This window comes from Chenopodium quinoa, unplaced genomic scaffold (genome assembly GCF_001683475.1).
Source record: "Chenopodium quinoa cultivar QQ74 unplaced genomic scaffold, ASM168347v1, whole genome shotgun sequence".
Lineage (NCBI taxonomy): Eukaryota > Viridiplantae > Streptophyta > Magnoliopsida > Caryophyllales > Amaranthaceae > Chenopodium > Chenopodium quinoa.
Window position 1 is genome coordinate 2,098,205 of NW_018742523.1, and position 23,828 is coordinate 2,122,032.

Below are 23,828 nucleotides of genomic sequence, written 5' to 3' on the forward strand. Positions count from 1 at the left end.
CATTTTAAAAAAATCTAAAGCTCATCATTCCATTTAAGGAAGACCGGTGAAAGGTGATGTTATTCCTGACAAATTTTCCTAAATTTTAACTGTTGACAATTTAATGTCATTGATTTTTCCACCCTTATTTACTGATTTTTTTTACAAAAAATTTTAGTTATCGGATAAATAATTGTCTAAAATGCTCCAAATCCAATATAGTGTTCAATGATAATTGACTTAGCATATTTTGGTAATTGTAGGGGGACACAACCTCCCTCTCAGCTTATATAATTTTTTTGGTTCATATGAGCCACTTAGGGCGGGGATGAGAATCAATCCCAAGATCACCTGGAACCGAGAGGAAAGCTCTTACCAACTAAGCTATCCCTCACTCTCTCTCAGCTTATATAATAGAGTTATAATAGAAGAGAAAAATGGCCTTCAATAGTTTTCAATCAGTTATTGGATTTTCTGATAGTTACCTTACATGCTAAATATTAAATCCCATTAATATTGCAAGATCTTTTTATACAAAAAATTAAGGAAAAAGGTAACAATTAGGGATTAAACTTTTTTTACTTTTCACCTTTTGCGATCTGAACTTTTTTCTTTCACTGTTTGAGACCTTAGAAAGAATTTCAGTTGAAAAAATTAACTATGGTTAAGTGGTGGGTCCACTAATTATTTTAGATTCTAATTTATTTACAAAAGAGAATTTTTGTTTAAAAACAAAAAAAAAAAAAAAAAAAAAAAAAATTGTGTTAGGCGTTTTTACCCCAAAAAATTACTGCACAAAATACAGTGCCTTTTCAACTCCACTCTTCATCATCAACCACGTCTCTCCTGTTTGTTCTCCCTTTCAAAAAAAAAATAAAAAAATATTGAAGCTTTGAAGGCGATTTTGGTGCAGATTATTAGCGGTTTTTCAAGCATCTTAGCACAAGTAAGTTCTCTATGAATCTTGTACAACTTGTTTACTTCAATTTTTGTTTTTTATCATAATTTATTGCTGGGTTTAGGGCTTATTTTTAATAAAATCTTATGGGTATTCATGAATTATGATGCTGAGATTGCTCCTGAGTGTTGTTATAGTGTTGAATTTATTTGTTTGTTCTTGTATTTTAGAATTTCGAATTTCAATTTGGGGTCAATTCAGAATTATTGTGTTTATACGATTGTTTCTGACCTGTGTAAAATTGCTTTTGAAACCATACCCACCAATTTCCATATTCTATATCTTTCGACAATTCAGTCACTTGATGGTAACTATAGGCCCAATCAATATATGCTCTGCAATTCTCATTTTGCTAGGTGACACAATACTTGTATAATTACCAAGTATAAAGTTTGGCAAGATAACATCCACACCACTACCATCTCTTCCTGCCATGTCCCCGTAGCAAAAGTGAAATAGGTAACAAAAAGAAACAAAAGGTTGAAAGTTAGGGAGCTAGTTTACCACTAAGGATGAAAGAAAAGATTTAATTCTCATAATTTGATTATATAGTTTAATGATCAAATGAACTTCTTAATTGTGGAATTTTGGAATTTTGATGATATTATGTAAGTAATGAGAAACAGAACAGAACAATTATATAGTTCAAATGATCAAATGAACTACTTAATTCCGGCAAAATTAACTGTGTCAATCTAAAACGAACTGAACAATTATATAGTCCATGTAATTGATGGTCAATGGATTTTGTAAGTTGTAAGTCCACTGACTTGTTATGATGTAAAATTTGGTTTAACCAATATAAATGACTTTTATGATTTAGGTACAACTGAGTTTCCGATTTATTATCAAATTTGAATCTAATTTAGTTTCACTTGTTTTGCTATTGTTTTTTATGCTTATTGAACATTTGGTCAACTGAACTTTATAGGTATGGAGGTACCACTATGCATTATTCTTCATCATGGTGGAAGTGGGAGAACACTCCCGAGTTCAAATATGTTGGGGGAAGTATCAAGTTGATCAATGACATTGCTTCTGATTTTGATGCAAGTTATTTGAAAGCTTTCATTGCATACTTAGGGTATAGTAACATAATTAAGTTACACTATTGTGATCCACTCAAGAGTTTGCGTAATGGTGTTATATTTTTGGGATATGAGGATGTCATATTCACTAAGTTCAAAAGCTTATTGTATGAGTGCGGAATGATAGATGTCTTTACAGACCATGATGATGGGGAATATGGTCAGAACTTGACTAAAGAAAAGTATGGTAATGTCCCCGAGGACATAGTACAAGGTGAGTTGGATGGTGCTATAACTGAGACTGATTTGCTTGCCACTCAAGAGCATGACATTGCTGTTGACTACACTAAAAAAGATGTTAAAAATCTCTTCCATTGGAATTCAGAAATACACTAAGTAACTACTCTGTGTCAATAGGAAGAGATTTGCACTACACTAAAAATGATGCTAAAAAAACTAGGAGTAAAGTGTAAGGAGCAGAGCTGTCCTTTTTACATTAGGGTTTCACTAGAGAAAGGGAAGAAAACCATGACTGTCAAGACATTGAAACCACGACACAACTGTGGGAGGGTAGCACAAATGAAGAAACTAAGAGCTAAGTGGATTGCAAAGACATATCACAATAAGTTTAAAGTCAACCCATACCTGAAGTGCCAAGAGATTGTTGATACAATCTGGTCAGCGTGGGGAGTTAAAGCATCTTTGTGGTTAGCTTTAAAAGCAAGAAGGGCAGCTCAGAATGTGATATTGGGGGAGTATGCAGAGCAATATGGATTGTTGTATAGGTATGCTAATGAAATAAAGAGGTCCAATCCACAAAACACAATTAAATTCAAGTTAAATTCAGGTGTGTTTAAGAGGGTGTATATGTGCTTTGATGCTATTAAGAAGGGATTTTTAGATGGTTGTAGGCCGTTCTTTGGGATTGATGGTTGTTTTTTGAAAGGTCCATTTGGAGGAAAGTTACTTGTTGTTGGTAGGGATGGAAACAACCAGATGTTTCCTATTGCTTGGGCCTGTGTTGAAGTTGAAAGCACTGAGACTTGGGGGTGGTTTTTACAGTTATTAGTTGATGATTTGGGAACCCCGGATGGTTTTGGATACACAATTATGTCAGATCAACAAAAAGGGTTGCTCAAAGCTGTTTCAATTGTTTGGATAAGAGCTGATACAAGATGTTGTGCAAGACATGTGTACTGTAACTTCAGACAAGTTTTTGGGGGTGGTCTATTTTATAGAAGAGGGTTTTGGAAGATTGCCAAAAGCACAACTGAAAATGGCTTCAAAAGAAACATGGAATTATTTGCTGCTATTAGTCTACCGGCAGCAAAGGGCTTATTGAAAAGAAACTACAAAAAATGGGTAAGAGCTTTTTTGACAACTACACGTACTTGTGAGAGCATAGAGAACAATATGAATGAAGTTTTCAAAGCATATATCCTAACATCAAGACATAAACCTATAATCACCATGTTAGAGGACATTAGGGAAGGTTTGTTGGAAAGATTGCATAAGAAGAGAGATTTCATTACTAATAAAGACATTGAAATATGTCCAAGGTTACAAGCAAGGTTGGAAAAGTCTAAGTTAGATGCTAGAGGTTGGTCTGCATTTTGGGATGGACATTTCACATATGGTGTCAGGGAAGGCAACACAGGTTAGATATGTTGTAAGTTTGCTTGAGAAGACATGCAGTTGCAATGCTTGACAGCTAAGTGGAGTCCCTTGCAACCATGCCGTGGTTGCAATTTGGAAAGCACATGAACACCTAGAGCATTATGTGTCTAAGTACTACAGTAAAACAACATATTTAAAAGCATATGCATTCCAATTAGAGCCCCTCAATGGACCCCAAGAGTGGCCTACATCAACAAAAACACCTATTCAAGCTCCTCCATTGAAAAATCTTCAAAACAGACCCGCCACTAAAAGAAAGCTTTCATTAGGTAAAGTTAAGCCCACCAAATTGTCAAAAAAAGGCACATCACAAACACACAAGTGCAGCAATTGCAAAGAACCTGGTCACAACAAAAAGAAGTGTCATTGGCCACAACAAAATCAAACTGTCAACTACAATGCACCAAAGCAACCAAAGAAAAAGACACATATTACTGCAACCCCAGCAGCTTCCAGCACACAGCAATCCCAGGTAATCAAAGACACTTACCCAAACGGGTGTCAAAGACAATCAGTGGTAAGAAATCTCCCCGCAATGCTCTTTTATTTTTGTTCCTTCAAAAGTAAATAGATTGCAAATTTTCTTTTCAGGGTACAATTATACCTCAATCAAGTCATTCATATGTACCAAGTCAGTCTTGTCATGGATCAAACACAAATCATTTGACACAACAAAGTTCATTGTACAGTAGACCAACAAGATTGTTCTAATTTCATTAAAATGCAAGGTAAAAAAATCATCTTCTTAATTCAATTATCAACATCAAAGTAATGCCCTAAGAATAAATATTTGAAAAAAATTGCAATTTGAAAATTTTTAACTACATCTACGGCTTCAACAATTCATACTCATGATTGTAGGCTAAAGAACTTGACTTTTGGAGAGCAAGAAAAAAACTGTTGCTTTTGGTTGTCAGATGATATGATCAAGTAAATTGGAGATCATATGATCAAAGAAGGCTTGTTGCTTTTTTTTTTTTTTTTTTTTTTTTTGGCTTGCTGCTATTTTGGATGTTGGATACTGTTGCTTTTGGATGTCATTGTTTTGGTTTTCTATATTGTTGTTTGCTCTTTTTTTTTTTTTTTTTTTTTTTTTTTTTTTTTTTTTTTTTTTTTTTTTTTTTTAGGAGTTTTAAAGTTGATATTCACGATCTGATTTTGTTTTGGAAATGTTGAACTTTTTTTTTTTTTTTTTTTTTTACTCCAATTAATGCTTAGGTTGGTTAGTAAGATGGGTTAAATTATTTAAGAATTAATCACGGGTCTCAAACGGTGAAAGACAAAAGTTCAGGTCTCAAAAGGTGAAAAGTGAAAAAGTTTAGTCCTTAATTGTTACCTTAACTCAGAATAATCAAGTTATAAAGTGCATTAATTTAAGCTACAAAATTTCAAAGCATATTCAATTCACAAATTCTTATATGTGGCTGGGCGCACCGTGTGCCGGCCATCATGGACGTTACTTCATTAGCGTTATAGGGGTTACTCGGTCGAGTACATGGATTACTTCGTTAATATTATAGGGGTTAAATTACTCGGGAATATAATAGCGGTTACTCGGTCAGCATTACAAGGGTTATTCAGTCAGTGTTATAAGATTTATTTTGTTCAGTTACAAACAGCCACATGGTGTGGCCAGCTGCACACAAAACGCATTGTATCCAATTACTAAAAAAATAATCAACAACAAAAAATAACCATAATTCGTAGGTTGTTTTGGCTAGCTTTTTATGAATAAAGAAACACTAATATGTGAATAATCAACTTTTTTTGTAAAAAAAAAAAAAATAATAATAATAATAAAAAAAAAAAATTATTGGCTTTAATTTTTCAACTAATGTTCATAATTTCATAACCAATGTTTTTGATGTTTTAATTTTAAATTCGTCAACATGTTATATCTATTTTAATTTGCAACATACAATATTTTATGATGTCAATATAACGAATTTATATTTATTTACAACTTGTTTGGATACAATTTTAAGAAGGAAGGGGAAGAAAGGGGTAGGGAGGGGAGGGAAGAGAAGGGGAGGGGATGGAGGAAGAAATTCACCTCCCTTGTTTGGATAGAGGAAAAAAGGAAGGAAGGGGAGGGAAGGGGTAGCTTGACTTGCATGAGCAAACAGAACCATTCACCATTTTGCTGCAACATTGCACAAACAAAAATATAGTAATTAAATAATGAAAATCAATTGGATCAACAAAGATGGTGAATAATCCATGTCAACATATTGCAAGTAGCAATTGATAAATCGATTCACACAAAAAGCTTGAGCAAGACATTGCAATTGAGGATTATCTTGGGAATTAGGTTTTCGCAATTACAAAAATTGCAAAAGTAAGGTTGAATCTTCGAAAATTGCAGCAAATTCGACTCGTCGTTGGTTGAGGATAATAGATTCGAGATTGAATTTCTAGAATATTGCAGCAAATTTCTGAAGAAAATCGCAGCTATGAGCAGAGGATGAGGAGAGAGAAGGGTTCGAAGAAAATAAAAGGGTAAAATTGTCTTTTCATGATAATCAGTTTGTATAATCAATTTTCCTTTCAAAACTTTTTAAAATTGAAGGGATTTTATTCTTAAACAATTAATAGAAAGTTTTCCTTCCATTTCTCTCCCCACCATTTCCCTCCCTCCCCTCCATAATTTACTATCCAAACAAAAGAAATTGCATCCCTCCCTTTACCTTTTCTTTCTTTTCCCCCAAATCCCTCTATCCAAACAATATGTTAGAGTTATTGTTATGGCATTGGTATGATATTGTTCATTTTCAAAATTAACGTACGCGTATATGTAAGACTAGTGCATGAGCTTCTCTAGATAAATTTTGTATGTTTTCTGTTTCGGGGGTTTTTGGAGTCCTTCGGGAGAGTTACGATTCTGAGTATGCGCGCCTGAGTACCTGCAAAACCACGAAACTCCAGTGGGGTGGAGTTCCGCCTCCGACGATCAAATTAGTATACGTCCGAAGTAGTAAACTGTACGGAAATAGTAAATGTTTCTCCCTGATTCAAAGAGATTCCGCAATAAATATTTCTCAGTTTTTTGTGTTTTTATTTATGGATGTCTAATAAACGAGGATATTCCCCTATTTATAGCAGATGAAGACCTGCTCCCCCATTGGAGGTGCAATGCCATGTGACATCCTCTGATTGGATCCCCTTGGGCCTCTACGAGGCTGACACGTGTCAGTCCCTCATTGGGCCACGTGGCAGGGGTAATTTCTACCCTAAACATTTGTCCCTCACAGGTGTGACGTGGCTTGCCACGCGACACCTGTGACACTTGTCACAATTTGGCCAGGCGACGGTTCGTCTGCTTCCCTCTATTTTTTTGAATTCGAAATTGCGAGGGGTGGTGACGATTCGCCTTCTGGGTTTTCCTATAAATAGGAACCTCCCTCCTCTCATTCCACACTTTTGCCAATTTGTGGAGAGAATTTCTTTGAGAGAAAAGAGAGTACTCTGATTCCGGCTGCTCTTTCTTGCAAACAGCTAAGTTCTAATACGTCCGGGTATCGGTTAAGTGATTCTTTGCTCGTCTCATTAAGGTACCGTTCTAACTTAGTCAGTTTCTTCCTCTTGACTTCTGATAAGGCCGCAACCGGTTTTATACCGTCTGGGGGCGTCTTCAAGCAATTCATCATGAATTGCATTCAATAGACCCGCAGCCGGTTTATACCGTATGGGGCATCTTTAAGCAGTTCCTCATGAATTGCATTCAATAGACCCACAGCCGGTTTGTACCGTCTGGGGCATCTTTAATAAATTTTTTCTTTTGAATTGCTTTGCTGGAGCATCAGCCGGTCTTATAACGTCTGGGGCATATGTAAGCAATTTCTTTCATGACTTGCACTTAGCTTACTCACAGCCGGTTTCATACCGCCTGGGAATCTTTGAGCAGTCTTCAAAGCATCTTTCAGACCCTCGGCCGGTCTTGTGCCGTTTGAGGGGCTTCTGAGCGGCTTCTTTAGCAATTGCTTTTAACAGACCCACAACCGGCTCTACACCGTCTGTGGTAACTCTGTGCAATTTCCTCATGAGCTGCTTGCAATAAACCCCATCCGGTATTACAACCGCCTGGGGTATCTTGGGGCAATTTCCTTCAAAAACGCCAGCCCATTTGCTTTCTTTATAATTTTTCAATACAACCACAACAGGTTTCTTCCGCCTGTGGTATCTTTTGGCCACATTGGTAAATAACGATTGCTTTCTTTGCCAAATTTTCAGTTGTTTAAAGGGATACCGTCTGGGGTATCTTCAAGCAATCGAACCCAAGCTTCTTTCGCTAGCTAGCTTTTTACCACAAGGTACCATCTCTGTTCCTTGTCCCTTGAAACTTTTTAAGTTTTTCTGGCTGCATAGGTTGTTAGAATAATGGATTCTCCCAACACACACACGGCACATTACAATTTAGAGGTCCGCCGGTCACCTGGTACGGCTGAGTCTAGGACTGGGGGTGCCGCCTCTGGGTACTGGGATTCCCCTTGTTCATCTCCAAAATCGACTCTGTGCAGAACGCAATGGCTCGAACTAGGAAAACAGCCGTAGATCCAGAATATAGAGGAGAAACCTCAGAAGAATTGCCGCCTGGGTCTAACCAGGCTGAGATAAGGGAATCTCTGAATGGTACCCCAAGCACTCCCAGTGATGAAATCTTGGGTTTAGATAATGAAAGCGGCGAAGATACCGCCTCTCCATCTATGGTTGAGGAGGGAAGACCTTCTGGTGATGAGAACAGTGGGAAGTCCGCCTCCTCATCAAACTCCGAGCAAAGCAGCAGTAGCAACAGCTATCTTACACCGGTTGTAGATAGCGAGGAGGAGGAGAGACCCACATGGAATAATAAGGGCGGTCCTTTCCTAATTGCCGTCTCTACTAAAGCCGGGCCAGCATGGCTAGAAATCTAGGGGACTTCGTCCGCCTGCGGCCTCTAGGAGAGGGTTGGAAAATTATCGTGCCGTATGAGATGGGCACAATAGTCTGGAAGGACAACCAGCGAAATGCAAACGGGTACTTTGGCTGCTACGAGGCGGTCTTTCTAGCCGGTCTACGCTTCCCTCTTCACAACACTATCAAGGCCATCCTTCGAGGATACGGTCTGGGGATTTGGCAGTTAACCCCCAATTCCCGAGTTAACCTTTTAGATTATATTGCTGCTTGCGAAATGCAGAACACTAACCCCGGCTTGGAGGCCTTCGCCCATATGCATTAACTAAGCCGGAGCCCAGGCGGGTGGAGAGCTTGGTATACACTGACCACCTACCCCCAATACCTGATGAGGCGTTTTTATCCGCCTGTAAACTAAGACCCCAGTTTACAAAACGTAGGTCGCAATAATGCCTGGTCCAATTATGCCGCTTGTGCATATTTTATGTTTTTCTTGCCCTTAATCACTTTTCTTCTAACCAGACGGTTTTTTTTCTTCGGTGAGAGCTTTGACAATGTTGCCCGCAGACAAGACGCCGGCCAAGTCTGTCGCCGACATCCGCAAAGAGAATGCGGAGAAGAAAAGAGCTGCCCAAGTGGCAAAAGATAAAGTATATACACCTGCTTCCTATCCCTTCATATTTTGTGAATTTCCTGCCGGCTGACTTTTGCACTTGCTTTTTGGTTCAGGATGGGAGCAAGGCGCCTCGCTCCTTTACAAAGCTTATCCGACCCCGGCTGGGGGAGGAGACAGCTACTCAAAATAAGGCGAGGAAGACCTCCTCCCAGACAGTTCCCAGCTGGCTGACGGTTGGGGGGAAATCTGTCAAAAATACAGGTTTGAGGTTCGACCTAACCCCCAGGCAGCCGGACGTCCCAGGGGCATCCAGGGAGGCGGCGCTGCCTAGAGCATCCGGCGCCTCTGTACCGGCTGAGGGCAGTCATGACCCTCACCCCATCTCTCAAGGTACAATAGATCCCTTCACTCCTTCTTTGCTTGGCAAGCCCATGCGGGTAAAGTCGCACTCCCAACTCCAGCCAGAAGACTCTTCTGGTAGCCGGCAGTCAATATGAGGGACGTATGTTGCTTTCTCACCGTCTCTTTCTGGTGCAGATCTCTCCCCTCACTGTTCAGATGTACAGCAGTACGCCGGGCCATGCTGAACGCCATTCCCAGGGAGGAGAAGGAGGCAATCCCAGGGATCAACACCTTCAATTCTGACTGGGTCATGGCCAACCTAGCTGAGGTATGCTTTTTCATTTGAATTCTTCCAAGTTATTATGCCGTTTGACCCTTCTAACTCCGTCTAGGTCTTTGCAGTCAATGCTGCTCGTGGAAGGGCTCAAGAAGGCTTATGTCCGGAAGCAAGAGGAGGTAAGACGGTCTAAACGGGATGCGTCTGAGGCACATAACGTTGCCCAATATTCCATGATCGTGCATGAATTAGAAACTAAAAGCATAATCATGAAACAGGCGGACTCCATCAAAGAGCTTCAAAAATCCCTCAATGAATCCCACACCAAGATTCACAACCTCCAGGCGCAGAACGAGAATGCGGAAGAGGAGGTGAAGAAGGTGGGGGATTCTCTTAAACTCCTGGACTTAACCAGGAAGAAGAATACCTCGCTGCTGACTGAAAACATCCGTCTGAAGAAAGAGGCGGCTTTAGCCAGTCAGAACTTCTAAGCCACCTTGGAAGCAGATCAGAGCCAGCTCATTGAAGAGAATGAGCAAGATTGCACCAATCATATGCATATGGCTTGGTCCCTAGTACATCCAGACACAGACTATGCCGTCTGGGAACTTGCCTACAAATACGCCGATCTTGCCATTCAAGCCTAAGAGACAAACCAGCCGACTCTGGAGCCGTATGATGTGTGGGCCAAGAAGGAGATCGAAGCCATGCAGGCGGAGATGGGCTCAGACGGGGGGGAGGAGCCCCATGCTGAGAATCAAGAAGAGATCGTCCCCCCTCCTGCTTCCGAGGCCGCCTCCAAAAACCAAGCTCAGCCTTAAGCTTTTTATTATTCAACTTTCCGGCCTGCGTGCTGTGTACTTCCTGTATCACTTGGTTATATATATATATATATATATATATATATATATATATATATATATATATATATATATATATGCCAACTGTGGCGGTTTGCTTTTGTCACTTTATTTCAATTCTTTTTTGCTTTAATTTTTTGCAATTTTGCTTTGAATGAAATGTCTTGCTATATGCCGGATGCATTGGCCCTGTCTGCCCCTGGATGGGTGTTTGCTTTTAGTTACCAACTTCAAGCAGGCAATCGTCCATAAGCATCCGGATGAAGGAATAGGCGGTCCTTGATCGTTTTAAAACTGGATTGACCCAAGTTGAATCTGCCAGCTATGTCGGCTAAATCAAACTCAAGCTACACACATGCCCGACTGCAGGCTACCACTTGGGTACCTGACAATGCCGTTGGTGGTATACAGACGGCCTTGGGCCGGACGTATGTATTTCATCCCATTGCTAGTTATGCGCCAAGGTTTTGACCGTGTTTTTGAAATAGCCAGGTGGACCTTGAGGTCAAGGTTCGACCTTACATATGGGAGCTTGAGCCGGCTGTGGTGCTTTTTGGCAAAAGCCGACTGTTGATCAAGGTTGACTTCACCGTCTGTATTACCATGGGGCAATAGCCGGTTGCAATCTATGATATAATTCACTGGCTGCATTGCCTTGGGGCAATAGCCGGTTGCAATTTAAGATATAATTCACTGGCTGCATTGCCTTGGGGCAATAGCCGGTTGCAATCTAAGATATAATTCACCGGCTGCATTGCCTTGGGGCGGTTAGCCAAGTGGATTTTGAAGTCAACAGGGTTGAACTTCTGCATGGAAGCTGGGACCGACTGCAGTGCTTTTGGACAAAAGTCGGCTGCCTAACAAGATTTTATTCACCGTCTGTATTGCCATGGGGCAATAACCGGGTTAATCTTGATTGCGATAAGTCATTCAAACGACCACGAGTTATCTTTAACCTAATCGGTTAAGGCCGTTTGAGTTTATGACACGTAGAACAATGTACCACCCGGAAGGGAGATATCTCTTCGACGAATTCACCCGAATGGGCGTCGTCGGATGCCTGCTCAAGGTTAGAGCAGGCGGTTTAAAATATGTTGGCCTTGGGCCTTTTGATCAAACGGGTGCCCTATTGTGCATTGCACAGGGACTTGGAAGATGCCCGGCTGTGCATTGCACATGGGACTTTACACAAAAACAACTGAAATAAAGTATTCTTTTCATTAATATACTCTATTTACAAAAATATTTACAACTCCTTAGAACTAGTACTTTTTCAAGTTATCTACATTTCAAGTTCTGGCTAGCTGCCTGCTGTCTGGTGTTTTCAGGCCGTAGTTGCCGACTCTAACTTTTTCAAAAATCCGGTAGGGGCCATCCCAATTAGGTTAGCTTTCCTTGTTTATTTGCCCTACCGGTTGCCTCCATATTACGTAGCACAAAGTCCCCCACTTTGAGGGGCCGCTTGCATACTCTTTTGTTGTAGGCCCTCGTCATTCTCAGACGGTATATCTCATCACGCAAGGCGGCATTGCCTCTACGCTCCGGGAGTGAATCCAATGCAAGGCGCATGGCCTCCCAATTAGCCTCTTCATCATAAAGCATGACTCGGAGTGTTGGCTCATAAAGTTCAATTGCCAGGACGACTTCAGTGTCGTAGTCATGAGAAACGGGATTTCACCGGTTGCCCCCTTTTCAGTTGTTCTGATGGCCCAAAGGACGTGAGGTAACTCATCCGCCCAAAGACCGCCAACCCTTTCAACCTTATTTTTTATGGCGTCTCAGATGAGCTTGTTGAAGGCTTTAACTTGACCGTTTGCTTGGGGCCGGCCAACGGATGCAAAATAATGTGAGATCCCCTGATCTCCCAACCAACTCTTGAGGATAGGCGTTTCAAACTGAGGGCCATCGTCAAAGATCATGGACATAGGAATTCCAAACCGGGTGATGATGTTCCTCCAAATGAAGGAGATGACATCCTTTGTCTTAATGCTTTTGACCGCATCTGCCTCAACCCATTTGGTGAAGTAGTCCACAGCCCCCTAGAATGTATCTTCTTTCGCCTGAGGTAGGCGTATAAGGACCTAAGATGTCCATGCCCCATTTTGCAAATGAAACCGAGCTATAGATAGCCGTCAGATCTGTAGCCGGACGGTGTATGAGCCGGCCAAATCTCTGGCACTTGTCACATTTCTTCACCATCTCATGGCGTCCGCCTCAAGGGTGGGCTAGAAGTAGCCTTGTCGCCTGACCCTCTTTGCCAGAGTTCTGCCTCCTATATGTGATGCACAAAAGCCCGCATGCAGATCCTGTAGCACCTCTTTTCTCCATTCAGGGGTAACACACTTTAGCAACGGCTGGAGGTAACCCTTTCTGAAGAGTTTCCCCTTGTACATTTTGAAGCTCAAAGCTCGCTTCTTTAATGCCGCCGCCTCTGAAGGGGCATCCGGCAGAGTGACGTCTACCAAATAATCTTAGATGGGGTCCATCCAGGTACAACTTCGGTCAAGAACTCCAATGGGATCATGTTCAATACTTCTTTTTTCCATGACTTCCCAAAAGACTGACGTAGGCGTATCACATGTGGCGGATGAGGCCAGTTAAGACAAAGCATCCGCCTGATTGTTCTCTGACCGGGGCACCTGATTTAGATGAAATTCGTCAAGTGCCCTAGCCTCGTCTTTAACCGTCTGCAGGTATTTGATTATTGCCGGATGGGTGGCCTCGTAGTCACTATTGAATTGGCTGACGATCAATTGAGAATCCGAGCAGGCGTCAACTTTCCGTGCTCCTGTCGCCTTACACATGCGTATGCCGACTAGCAGGGCCTCATACTCAGCTTCATTGTTTGAAGCTTGAAACTTGAACCGTAGTGCATATTCATAGGTGTCTCCTTCTGGAGACTTGCAAATTACACCTGCACCACAGTCGTTCATAGTAGAACTACCGTCTACGAATAACTTCCAAACCTAATCGGTATTTTTCAGTTGCGCCGGCCTAGTCATTTCAACAATGAAGTCGGCAAACGCCTGACCTTTCACTGCACGCCTAGGTTCGAAAGTTATCTTCAGGCTTTGTATTTCAACAGCCCACTTGATCATTCTGCCGGATGACTCTATAGTAGTCATTGGGCGCTTGAGTGGCTGATCATTATAGACAATCACCGGATGAGCTAAAAAATAGGGTTTCAACCACTTGACTGCTTTGTAGAGGGCCAACCTAAATTTTTCAATCATTGGGTACCAAAGTTCAGTATTTCTGAGTATATGGCTGATGAAATACACCAGGAGCTGTTTGCCGTCTCTCTCAGCAAGGAGAACAACACTAAGGGAGTGGTCTGAGACGGCTAGGTACATGTAGAGGACCTCATGAGGCAGGGGACTCACTAGCCTTGACAAAGAGTGCAAGTGTTACTTTAACCGCTAAAATGCTGCCTCAGCTTCTTCTCCCCATTTAAATCTAGACCCCTTCCTGATTGCTTGGAAGAAGTTGAGGCACTTGTCGCCTGACCGGCTAAGGAATCTTCCTAATGTCGCTAGGCAACCGGTAAGCTTCTGGGCTTCTTTGACAGTGCGGGGTGACTTCATGTCAATCACCGCCTGTACTTTTTTCGGATTGGTCTCTATGCCTCTTTGATCAATTAGAAATCCGAGAAACTTCCCGGACTCACCAAAGACACACTTTTTGGGATTAAGCATGACCTTGTGCCGCCTGAGGGTGGTGAAGGTTTCTCGGAGGTCGGTTAGGTGATCTGTTTGTAGCTTAGATTTGACTATCATGTCATCAATATACGCCTCTACATTCTTTCCGATTTGATTGATGAAAACCTTGTTGATCATTCGTTGAAAGGTAGCAGGCGCATTCTTCAACCCAAACGACATCACCGTGTAGCAATACAACCCCTGATCAATGACGAAGGCCGTCTTCTCCTTATCCTTTTTCCATAGGGGGATCTGATGGAAATCTGAGTAGGCGTCCATAAAGCTCATCAAGGCATGACCGGCTGTGGAGTCGACTAGGCTGTCGATCTTTGGGAGCGGGTAGCTATCCTTCGGACATGCTTTGTTCAGATCTGTGTAGTCTATACACATCCGCCAGGTTCCATTCGGCTTTTTGACAAGGACAATGTTTGCTACCCAATCTGGATAGTGGCATTGCCGAATGAACCCAGCATCTAACAATTTTTTGACCTCGACGGCTACCGCCTGAGACCTTTCCTCGCCATGATCCCTCTTCTTTTGCCTAACTGACTTCTTTTTGGGATCCACGGCGAGCTTGTGGACAGTTAGATCTGGGCTGACGCCTGACATCACTTCCACTTCAAAGGCAAAAATGTCTTTGAACTCCTTCAGTAGTTGGAGCAAATCTGCTCCCAACTATTCAAAAGCGACCGTCCCAACTTTGACGGTTCTGTCGGGGCGGCTGTCGTTTAGAACGACATCAATGCTCTCACCGGCCGGCTGGGGTCGGAAGTCGTCCGACCTTTCCCCGGTCAGTGATTGCTATTTCTCTTTTTTTACGGAGGCCAATCGGTCCGCCTTCCTCTTTTTGCCGGCTGCTTTGGGAGCAGGCGCGGCTTCCTTGTCATCAAGGTCGATAGGCTCCTCGTTATGGCCGGCTGAAATGGCAGTCGGATTGCCGTCCGAGAGATAACACTCTTTTGCCGTCTTCTGATCCCCATTCAGGGAACCTACCGTTCCATCATCCCTCTCAAATTTGATTAGCATAAGGGATGGGATGATGACTGCTTTGGACTCGTTGAGGGTAGGACGACCCAGAATGAGATTATAGGCGGTTAATTTCTCGACCACCAAAAATTTGACGACCATGTGCCATCCTTCCCCCTTTTCCCCTAGCCGGATGGGTAGGTCAATCCTACCCACCGGATGCACTACTCCTCCCCCGAAGCTGACTAGGGGGTGAGGGGCCTTGCGCATGCTGCTAGGTTTGTACTTGAGCTTTGCCAAGCATTGGTAGCTGATTAGGTTAGACGAGCTCCCGGTATCGATGAGGATCCGGCCCACTCGTTAGTTGGCAACCTTGCATTCGATGACAATTGGGTCATCATGGGGCCACCTGACCATACCCTGATGCTTCTCAGAGATGAAGACCTCAAGGAAGGAGTCTTTCGACGCCTAGCCTTCATCCTCTGGGTTGGATAGTTTCCGGATGTTATCCTTGGTACCCCGGATGGTAGGACCTCCGCCTGTGAAGCCGCCTGCTATGGTGAAGATGTGCTCTTCATCAGTATCAGAACTCACAACTGGCTTCTTTGACGGTTGTCCAATATTGGGTTTGGGGTTACCCTTGGACTTCACCAGGTAGGACTTCAGAGCCTACTCATCAGCCACACGGTCCAATAGTTTCCTGAGGCTATAGCAACCATTGGTGTCGTGGCCAACGTCCTCATGGAAGTGACAATATTTGCTCTTGTCACGGTTCTTGATAGAACTCTTCATAGAAGCCGGTTTTTCAAGGGTTAACCGGTCTTTGATCTCCATGAGGATGGAGGAACAATCCTTGTTGAATTCGTACTTGCGGACGTACTGTTCCAACTTTCTCTGTATCTTCTGGGACGGCTGACCAGAGCGATCTGCTGCCCAAACTTCTCTTCTTTTCTTTCCCTCTTCTTTTTTTGGCCGGCTGGGAAGGTCGGCTCTATTTTTTGTCGGACCTCTTAGGTTCCGACGAGTGTTTCATGGCACAGAGTTCCGTCGCCTGTATGTAGGCTTCGGCTTCCAACAACACCTCTTGGAGGGTGGCAACTCTCTTGCGGACTAGGTCGAATTTAAAAGTTGACCCGTCCTTCAGACCCTTGAAGAAGTCTATGTATGCAACTTCGTTAGATAGCCCCTGAATCTGAATTCTCATCAGATTGAACCGCCTGACATAGGACTGTAGCCCCTCCTTGTCCCCCTGTTGAATAGCCCCTAGGTCGAGACTTGTCTTTTTGGTAGGGATGTTTATGGAGAAATTCGACGTGAACAGGTATGCAAGCGTCTTGAAGTTGTTGATGCACCCAGCTGGCAGGTTGCCAAACCATCGTTGGGCTATGCCCTTCAATATTGCTGGGAAGCATCGGCATCAGGCGGCGTCATCCAACCCCTGTAGGTACATAAGGTTGGTGTATGCCATTAGGTGGTCTTCCGGGTTGGTGGTACCGTAGTAGGTACCAACCAACACATTTTTATCCTTGACCAGCTGTGCGGCCTTGGTTATCTCCCGGGAGAAAGCTGAAGGCTATTCCCCTAGGTTTAGCAGCCGGAGCTGCCAGTCCATAGATGTGCCGCCTGACCTCCAAAGGGGGACGGCTGCATGTATAATGATCCATTTGGCATGTATGGCTGTTGGGGCACATACGGAGCCTGTTGGATGATATGTGGGCCAGTACGTGCGGACATGCCGCGTGACTGACTCCCTTGATGTGTTTCCAAATGCTTTATTGAAGTATTGCGAAAATTGTCTGAGTAAGTCGACGTTGAAGCCAACCCAGACATTTGCTGACTTCTCTTCTCCTGGATGAACATCCAGGCATCAAAGAAGGTCTTTTTTGACCCATCCGGCTGAACTTGCCGGATGGCCTTCCGTTGCCCTGATTCAGGGAAACGAAGTTTTGAGAGGTCGATAAGAGGCCCATCCATCCCGTGGGGTTTGGGGTGAAGAGTAGGCACCCGGTCTTTGATTTGCTTCTTCCCGCAGGGAGAAGGCTTCTTTGCCGACTGACCCTTGTTTGATTCAGTTGACTTCTTGATTATGTCCTTTATTTCCCCCTTGAAACTCGTCATGAATTTCATGAGTTCGTCTCTGGTGACGGGGTCTGTGCCCTCCGCCGCCTGGGGTTGCCCAGCATGCTTGCCGCCTGGGTTGCTGGGACCAACTTTGTCTTGACTCCGTTCCTTCTTTTGGAACGGGTGCGCCTTGTGCGAAATAAACCGTCTGGGGCCACATAGGTGTCGACCTCATAGTCTTCACCACTATCATGGTCCGTATGGACCTTAAGTTCAGCCGTAGGCCGACTGCCTAGTACAAGCGGTACAGTTTCAGATGCCATCTCAGAAGTACTCTCATTACTCTCCCCACAGACGGCGCCAGATGTTTCGGGGGTTTTTGGAGTCCCTCGGGAGAGTTATGATTCTGAGTATGTGCGCTCGACTGTCTGTACTTGCAAAACCACGAAACTCCGGTGGGGTGGAATTCCGCCTCCGACGATCAAATTAGTATACGTCTGAAGTAAACTGTACGGAAATGGTATATGTTTCTCCCTGATTCAGAGAGATTCTGCAATTAATATTGCTCGGTTTTTTTGTGTTTTTATTTATGGATGTCTAATAAATGAGGATTTTCCTCTATTTATAGCTGATGAAGACCTGCTCCCCCATTAGGGGTGCAATGCCACGTGGCATCCTCTAATTGGATCCCCTTGGGCCTCTACGAGGCTGACACGTGTCAGTCCCTCATTGGACCACGTGGCAGGGGGGGTAATTTCTACCCCAAACATTTTCCATCTTTACTTTGGTTTTCAAAATTGTTCATATACTTAATTGTTCATAAATATTAAGTATGTACATTTTGGCTGAGACCAAAATATAATTCACAACAATGAGACAAACGAAGAGCTTTTCAAAGACCAACTTTTTTAATCTCTATATACGTTTTGAATTTTCATTATTTTTTTTCCTAAGTTTTTGGATTAGGCTAACTATTTCTACAAGATCTACAGGAGAAAATTGTCAATCATGTGTTTAATAACATCAGCTCCAGATGAATGCATCCAATAATGTTGCACCTGCAAAATATGATTACATGTTTACATGAGAAACAATTACTAAGCATAAACATATTTGAAAAAAATCAAAAAAATTCTTCTAAGTACTCCATTACTATTAAGAAGAAAGACAATATATAAAGCTTGCCTGAATTGAATTATGAGCAACGAACCGATGTTTACCACCACCAAATTTAACATCAACTCTTTCCAGCTAACTGTGGTTAGTCCCTTGATCATTTCTTCCAGCATTTCTGCGAAGTCACTCCGAAAAGAATATTAAGTAATGAAGCAAGAACCTGCTTGAGTGCAACTATTAAGAACTGATTGACTTGATAACAAAGGCTGATATATTTGACCATAATGCAACAAACCTTGAGTTCTTAATCTTTTCCACCCATTCATTATGGACTCCATAGTAGAGGCTTGCTGATTATAAGAAACTACTCCTGTCTCCACATTTGCTATGTGCCGATACTTGTCATTTCTCAGTATATGTCGCCTCTGCAAGAAATAAAAGGCTTGGTTAGAATGTGGTAATTCAGAAACAATGATTGTAATAATTATTTGATGTATAAGACTTTCATTGATCGAAATCTTCAGGGTCAAAATCTTACCTTTGGGAGTTCATTTTCAAGCCGGATTGAAGATGTGCACCATCCAACAAGCTCTTTAGATACTGTTAAGGCCTTGAAAGGAATCAGAAGTTGTCTAACGACCATTATAATCATTGATGGTCAGACTTTGATCCATTATGTTTGAAGTTTTACATGGTTTTAAAGTATAAAATTAGTCCAAATTCTACTAAAAACATACGAAGACACTTATTTTGGATCAAAGGAACAACTCAAATTTTACTACAAAATGGAGGGAGTACTACTTAAAAGAAGAATATCAAATAAGGATACTGTCAAAGCGCATATTTGCATAGGCAATACGGCGATTGAAAGATTTTAATGCAGATCTGAGAGAACATTAAAACTGTATCAGTAAAAGTAACCAAAGTCAATAACAACTAATAAAATTTACTATAGGTTTAACTTTGGAACAGAACGAATAAAGAAAAAGAATAGGCAGCTTTACATGAATGGAAGACCCTCACAATCATTTGCCATCCTAAGAAGAAGAGGGGGTTTTTCCATATCTTTGTCGGTCAAAAACAGATGCCTTCCTGTTCTTCCAAGAAACCATGATGTTTGGCGCGCTATTAATTCTAATGTGTGGAAGCCAAAAAACATTGGAACCTGGAAATTGTGGCTAAACAGGTCAGCCAAGAACAATAATTCAAGGCGTAATAATTTTAAGATGATAATTATAAACTTAACAAGTTAATTAAAACTACAGGAATTCTTTTGGCAGCAACCAAAGATCTAAAGCTCAACAATTACAATGAATGTGACATTAAATTACTCGAGACATATAGATATATAATACATAGTTGGCCATTACAATGAATATCTAAATGCCAAGCTGGACTGTTTTAAGTTAAATTTTAAAAATGCATAGCTAAGTTACACATGAAATGGAGAGGGTAGAGATGTGATAGCAAAAATTGAGGCAAAATGAAAAGATAAATTTAGACTGATTACCTGATTGTGTCCCCTTGAACCAAGATGCGGCGTTGCAAATGTTATGAAATTTACAGGCTCCAGACCAGCAATCTTACCAATATAATCTTCTTGTTGCATTACTTTTTCACACCCATTGCTTCCAGTTTCTCCATTTACTTTAAATAGTCTATCCAAATAGTTATCCCCATAAAGCAGGGCAATTGCATATCTTGCAATCATACCACCTAAAGAATGACCTATGAATGAAATTTTGCGTAGATGTGGATAACGCTGTATGACTGTTATCACCTGAAATCAGAAGTGTCAAGAGGTCTTATTTCAGCACAAAACTACAGTCCAACATTTTGAGTAAAGATCTTGAAGTTACTCAATATGTTTAATTGTTTATCGTGTAATGGTAGTTTGATGCGTATGCAAAATCAAGATAGTCATTATCAATTACAAACGCGGTGTAAAACAATTTTACCTCTCAACCAAGAAAGGGATCATTATATAAGAATTCGAATTGTTTTTTTTTTTAAAAAAACAGATCGATTCATTTGACAAGCACCACCAACCTCATCTGCTAGTCGTTCACCCATCACATCAATTCCATCAAATGTTAAGGTTGAAGTATTTCTTTCACTACCTGTACATTGCATATTAGCAAACAATAATGAGGACTAAATCCATCAAAATTGAGAACTTCAAAGTTTAATTTAACTTATTAAAACTAGATAAGGGCCTATTGTATTGGGACGACCTAAATAGATAAAGGGGAATACAGGATATTATTGCGTTAATATAATAGCATAAGATAAACTATAAATCGGTGAGACATTGCGAAATGCATCAAATTAACTCCTAATAGAAGTTCGATATTCAATTCTTACAGTGAACTATAACTTCTTTGGGGTAAGCCCTCAGAAACTGCTTTGCAGCATATCTCCAATCCTCTGCACTGCATGGATCACATACAAATATTTGAGTTAAGATCAAAATTAAAACCATATACAAATAGAGATTTAAAAAGTTCCACACTGTTAAGAGAATCTCAAAAAATGTGTACAATAGAAAGTAAAACATTAAAGGACACAGCACAAGTATAACGCGGTATAGCAATTTCATGATCACCAATCTCCCTCAATCATCACATTTAGTACCTCAAATGTGCAAAAAATGTATAATTTTAGTTTTAAGTAATTGAGCGGTTAATTTTAGTTACAAGCAATATAAGTGATCCATGAAATTTGTAACATCAGCATGCACAAAATTATAATACTCTAGAAAGTGGATTACTATTAACACTCATACTTCACTCCAATATGACAGCATCGTTGGAATTTGCAAAAAATATTAGGATTTGTGATTTGTCTATATTCTATAATACATATTAGAAAGTAAAAGATAACTATACAAGGAATATTAACATAGACTTTCTAATAATACAATCATCATGAGAGGGAAAAATCAAACTAGTTATGGATCATCTTAGCATTACAATGAAAATTGAACTAAGACCACTCTCAATGGTGAGCAAAAAAAATGTCCACCCACTATCTCTTTACCCACTTTCTCTGTCAACAAATCTGTTTTGCCCATGGGCAAATTTTTTTCACAATTTCTCTCCCAATGGTGAGCAAAAAAAATGCTTGCCCACTACTCTCTCTCTCTTACTTTTTCAATACCCCACCATTACTCTCTCTCTCCCACACAACACTTCTTTATTTATTAATTTCATTTATATTTTAACAATATTACTCCAAATAAATAAAAACTAGTCTAAATTTGTGTAACTTTTTTTTTTATTTTTTATTTGTGTCGTTTTTATCGTTAAAATAAAGAATATGGAGGATTTATGGTATTTCTGAAATTATACCAAAATACATGTCTATTTATAGAGAATTAAATTTTATGACCGTTGGTAATTTTAATTATTTTTTTAATAAATATTTATTTCAGAATTTGCATTACAAAAAATATAACCATTGCAAATTGTGGGGCCCACCAGAGCACTATTCATCTTCAAAAATGCTCAATTGGGCATTTTCAGAAATGCTCATGAGCATTTTTTGGCTTTTTCTCATTTGTTCACCATTGTAATGCACGAGCAAATTTTATGCCCACCCAAAATGCCCATAAGCAAATTTTTAGCTCACCATTGGTAGTGCTCTAATAAACAACTAGCCTATTTCTATTTTTAGTAATGTCAACTAATCTAACTACTTGTTTACCTTATTAATGCTATTAAGGGTACCTCACCTATAATTCTAAAAACCCACTAAACTTTGACTAATCCAAATTCAAGCCGGGTTGCTTAGCCAACCAAACGGAAGAAAGCTCACTGAACAAATGTTTCCGCTCAAACCCGAAACCTCTTGTTAAAATTCCTTACCCTCTAATCCATAAATGTGTTTGTACATGTTGTACTTGATCACTCTAAAAGGATTTACTAATACAAGAATATTGAAAAAGAAAAATTCTTAGTCCGGCCCTGATTAGATACCCTACTAAATCTAGCAGCAGATTGCATTTGACATCAAATCAAATACTATGCGCCATAACATATACCACAATGAACTCTAAAAATATCAGCAAACTACTGTTACATCTAAGTTAAAAATGTCGGTAGTAACGTAAAACAAAATCCATCCAGTGATCAAATACATCATCTGAACATCCCAAAATAGTACACGTGATTATTAATTCCTATGAATCAAAACACTACTATCACATCTCAATCAAAAAAGTCGGTAATAACATGAATTGAATACTTAACAAACAAAAGACTCTGATTACGAAATGGACCAACCTGCCAATAATACCATTAACCATAACAATTAAATGAGTGGGAAGGCGACGATCACGATCAAAATCATCAACAACACCAGCAGTAGACAACATATCAATACTTCCGTCATTCTGATTCTGCCTATCAACAGATTTAGATTCATCATCTAATCTCAAACACCCAAATCTAGGCAAAGACATAGATTTCCTCTGTTTCTTCATGTTATTTCCCCTGTTTTTTATAACACTTGAATCTTCCCTTAGTTTCATTGCATATTCAACATCGACTGTAAGAGCAGGAGCCATTATTTATATTTATTAACCAATGATTTTAAGGGTGGGAGCAAATGTAAAAAGAAATGATATTGACTTTTTAAGGAGGGAAGAAACAGAGAATTTGGAAAGTGGGACCCACATTAGGATAAATGTAGATTAATTAATATTTATTATAGACTAAGTCCAGAAATAGAGGAAGAGGAAAGTTGAGCTCGTGATTTGACGAATGAATAGAAAATGTTAGAAGAAAGAAACAAAACAGTGGAAAATAGAAAATGGCGTGGTATTTTCGACTGTCGGGATTCTAGAGAAGCAGAGTTATGAGTCATGACACGCAACTTTTTTTTGGCGGTTTTTGTCAAAGCTGTTAGACTTGGACCGTTAGCCGGTGGCCGTGCTTCCCATCTCCATACTAAATTTATTTTTGTTTTATTTTTTCTTTTATTACCCACTTCGTCATTAATTATTTGGAATAACTTTTAGCGTATAAGGTCTATATATTTGGCAACAAATAAGATGATAAAATTGTAAATATCAATATATGTATAAAGTATCACTAAATAGGTAAAAACTACCATTAAGGGGATGTTTGGTTCATTATATTGTAATGCATTTGAATGAAATCTCATACTAGAAAGATATAGATTCTATAACTTATACTAGCCTAAAGTTGTTTGGTTTAATGTTGAAATGAAATGTATTTTTAATTAATAGAATGGATTGTGAATCTTAGGGAGAGGGGTGAGTATGGGATTTCATAGGTATGGGGGGAGTTAAACCCCATTGGGTATGAGATTCTATTACTAAAAACCTCAACCAAACA

General features: G+C 40.6%; 2 protein-coding genes across 3 annotated transcripts; one reads left to right on the plus strand and one right to left on the minus strand.

The window, feature by feature from the left end:
- The first annotated feature begins 219 nt into the window (after nt 1-219).
- On the plus strand, nt 220-4,533 carry LOC110719977. 2 transcript variants are annotated; one of them, XM_021898979.1, is made up of 4 exons: nt 220-925; nt 1,869-4,159; nt 4,234-4,370; nt 4,504-4,533. In XM_021898979.1, exon 2 carries the CDS (start codon nt 2,407-2,409, stop codon nt 3,625-3,627), a length of 1,221 nt encoding a protein of 406 aa, XP_021754671.1. In that variant the 5' UTR covers nt 220-925; nt 1,869-2,406; the 3' UTR covers nt 3,628-4,159; nt 4,234-4,370; nt 4,504-4,533. The 2 variants fall into 2 exon arrangements, with proteins under 2 accessions (XP_021754671.1, XP_021754670.1); XM_021898978.1 differs by having other exon boundaries at nt 1,869-4,114.
- A 13,661-nt stretch (nt 4,534-18,194) lies between these two features.
- On the minus strand, nt 18,195-23,695 carry LOC110719978 (putative lipase C4A8.10). Its single transcript, XM_021898981.1, has 9 exons — nt 22,752-23,695; nt 20,833-20,900; nt 20,518-20,588; nt 19,979-20,248; nt 19,473-19,633; nt 19,298-19,353; nt 19,007-19,059; nt 18,764-18,893; nt 18,195-18,643 (listed from the first exon to the last, which is right to left on the minus strand). Exons 1-9 carry the CDS (start codon nt 23,033-23,035, stop codon nt 18,450-18,452), a joined length of 1,287 nt encoding a protein of 428 aa, XP_021754673.1. The 5' UTR covers nt 23,036-23,695; the 3' UTR covers nt 18,195-18,449.
- Between the last annotated feature and the right edge of the window lie 133 nt (nt 23,696-23,828).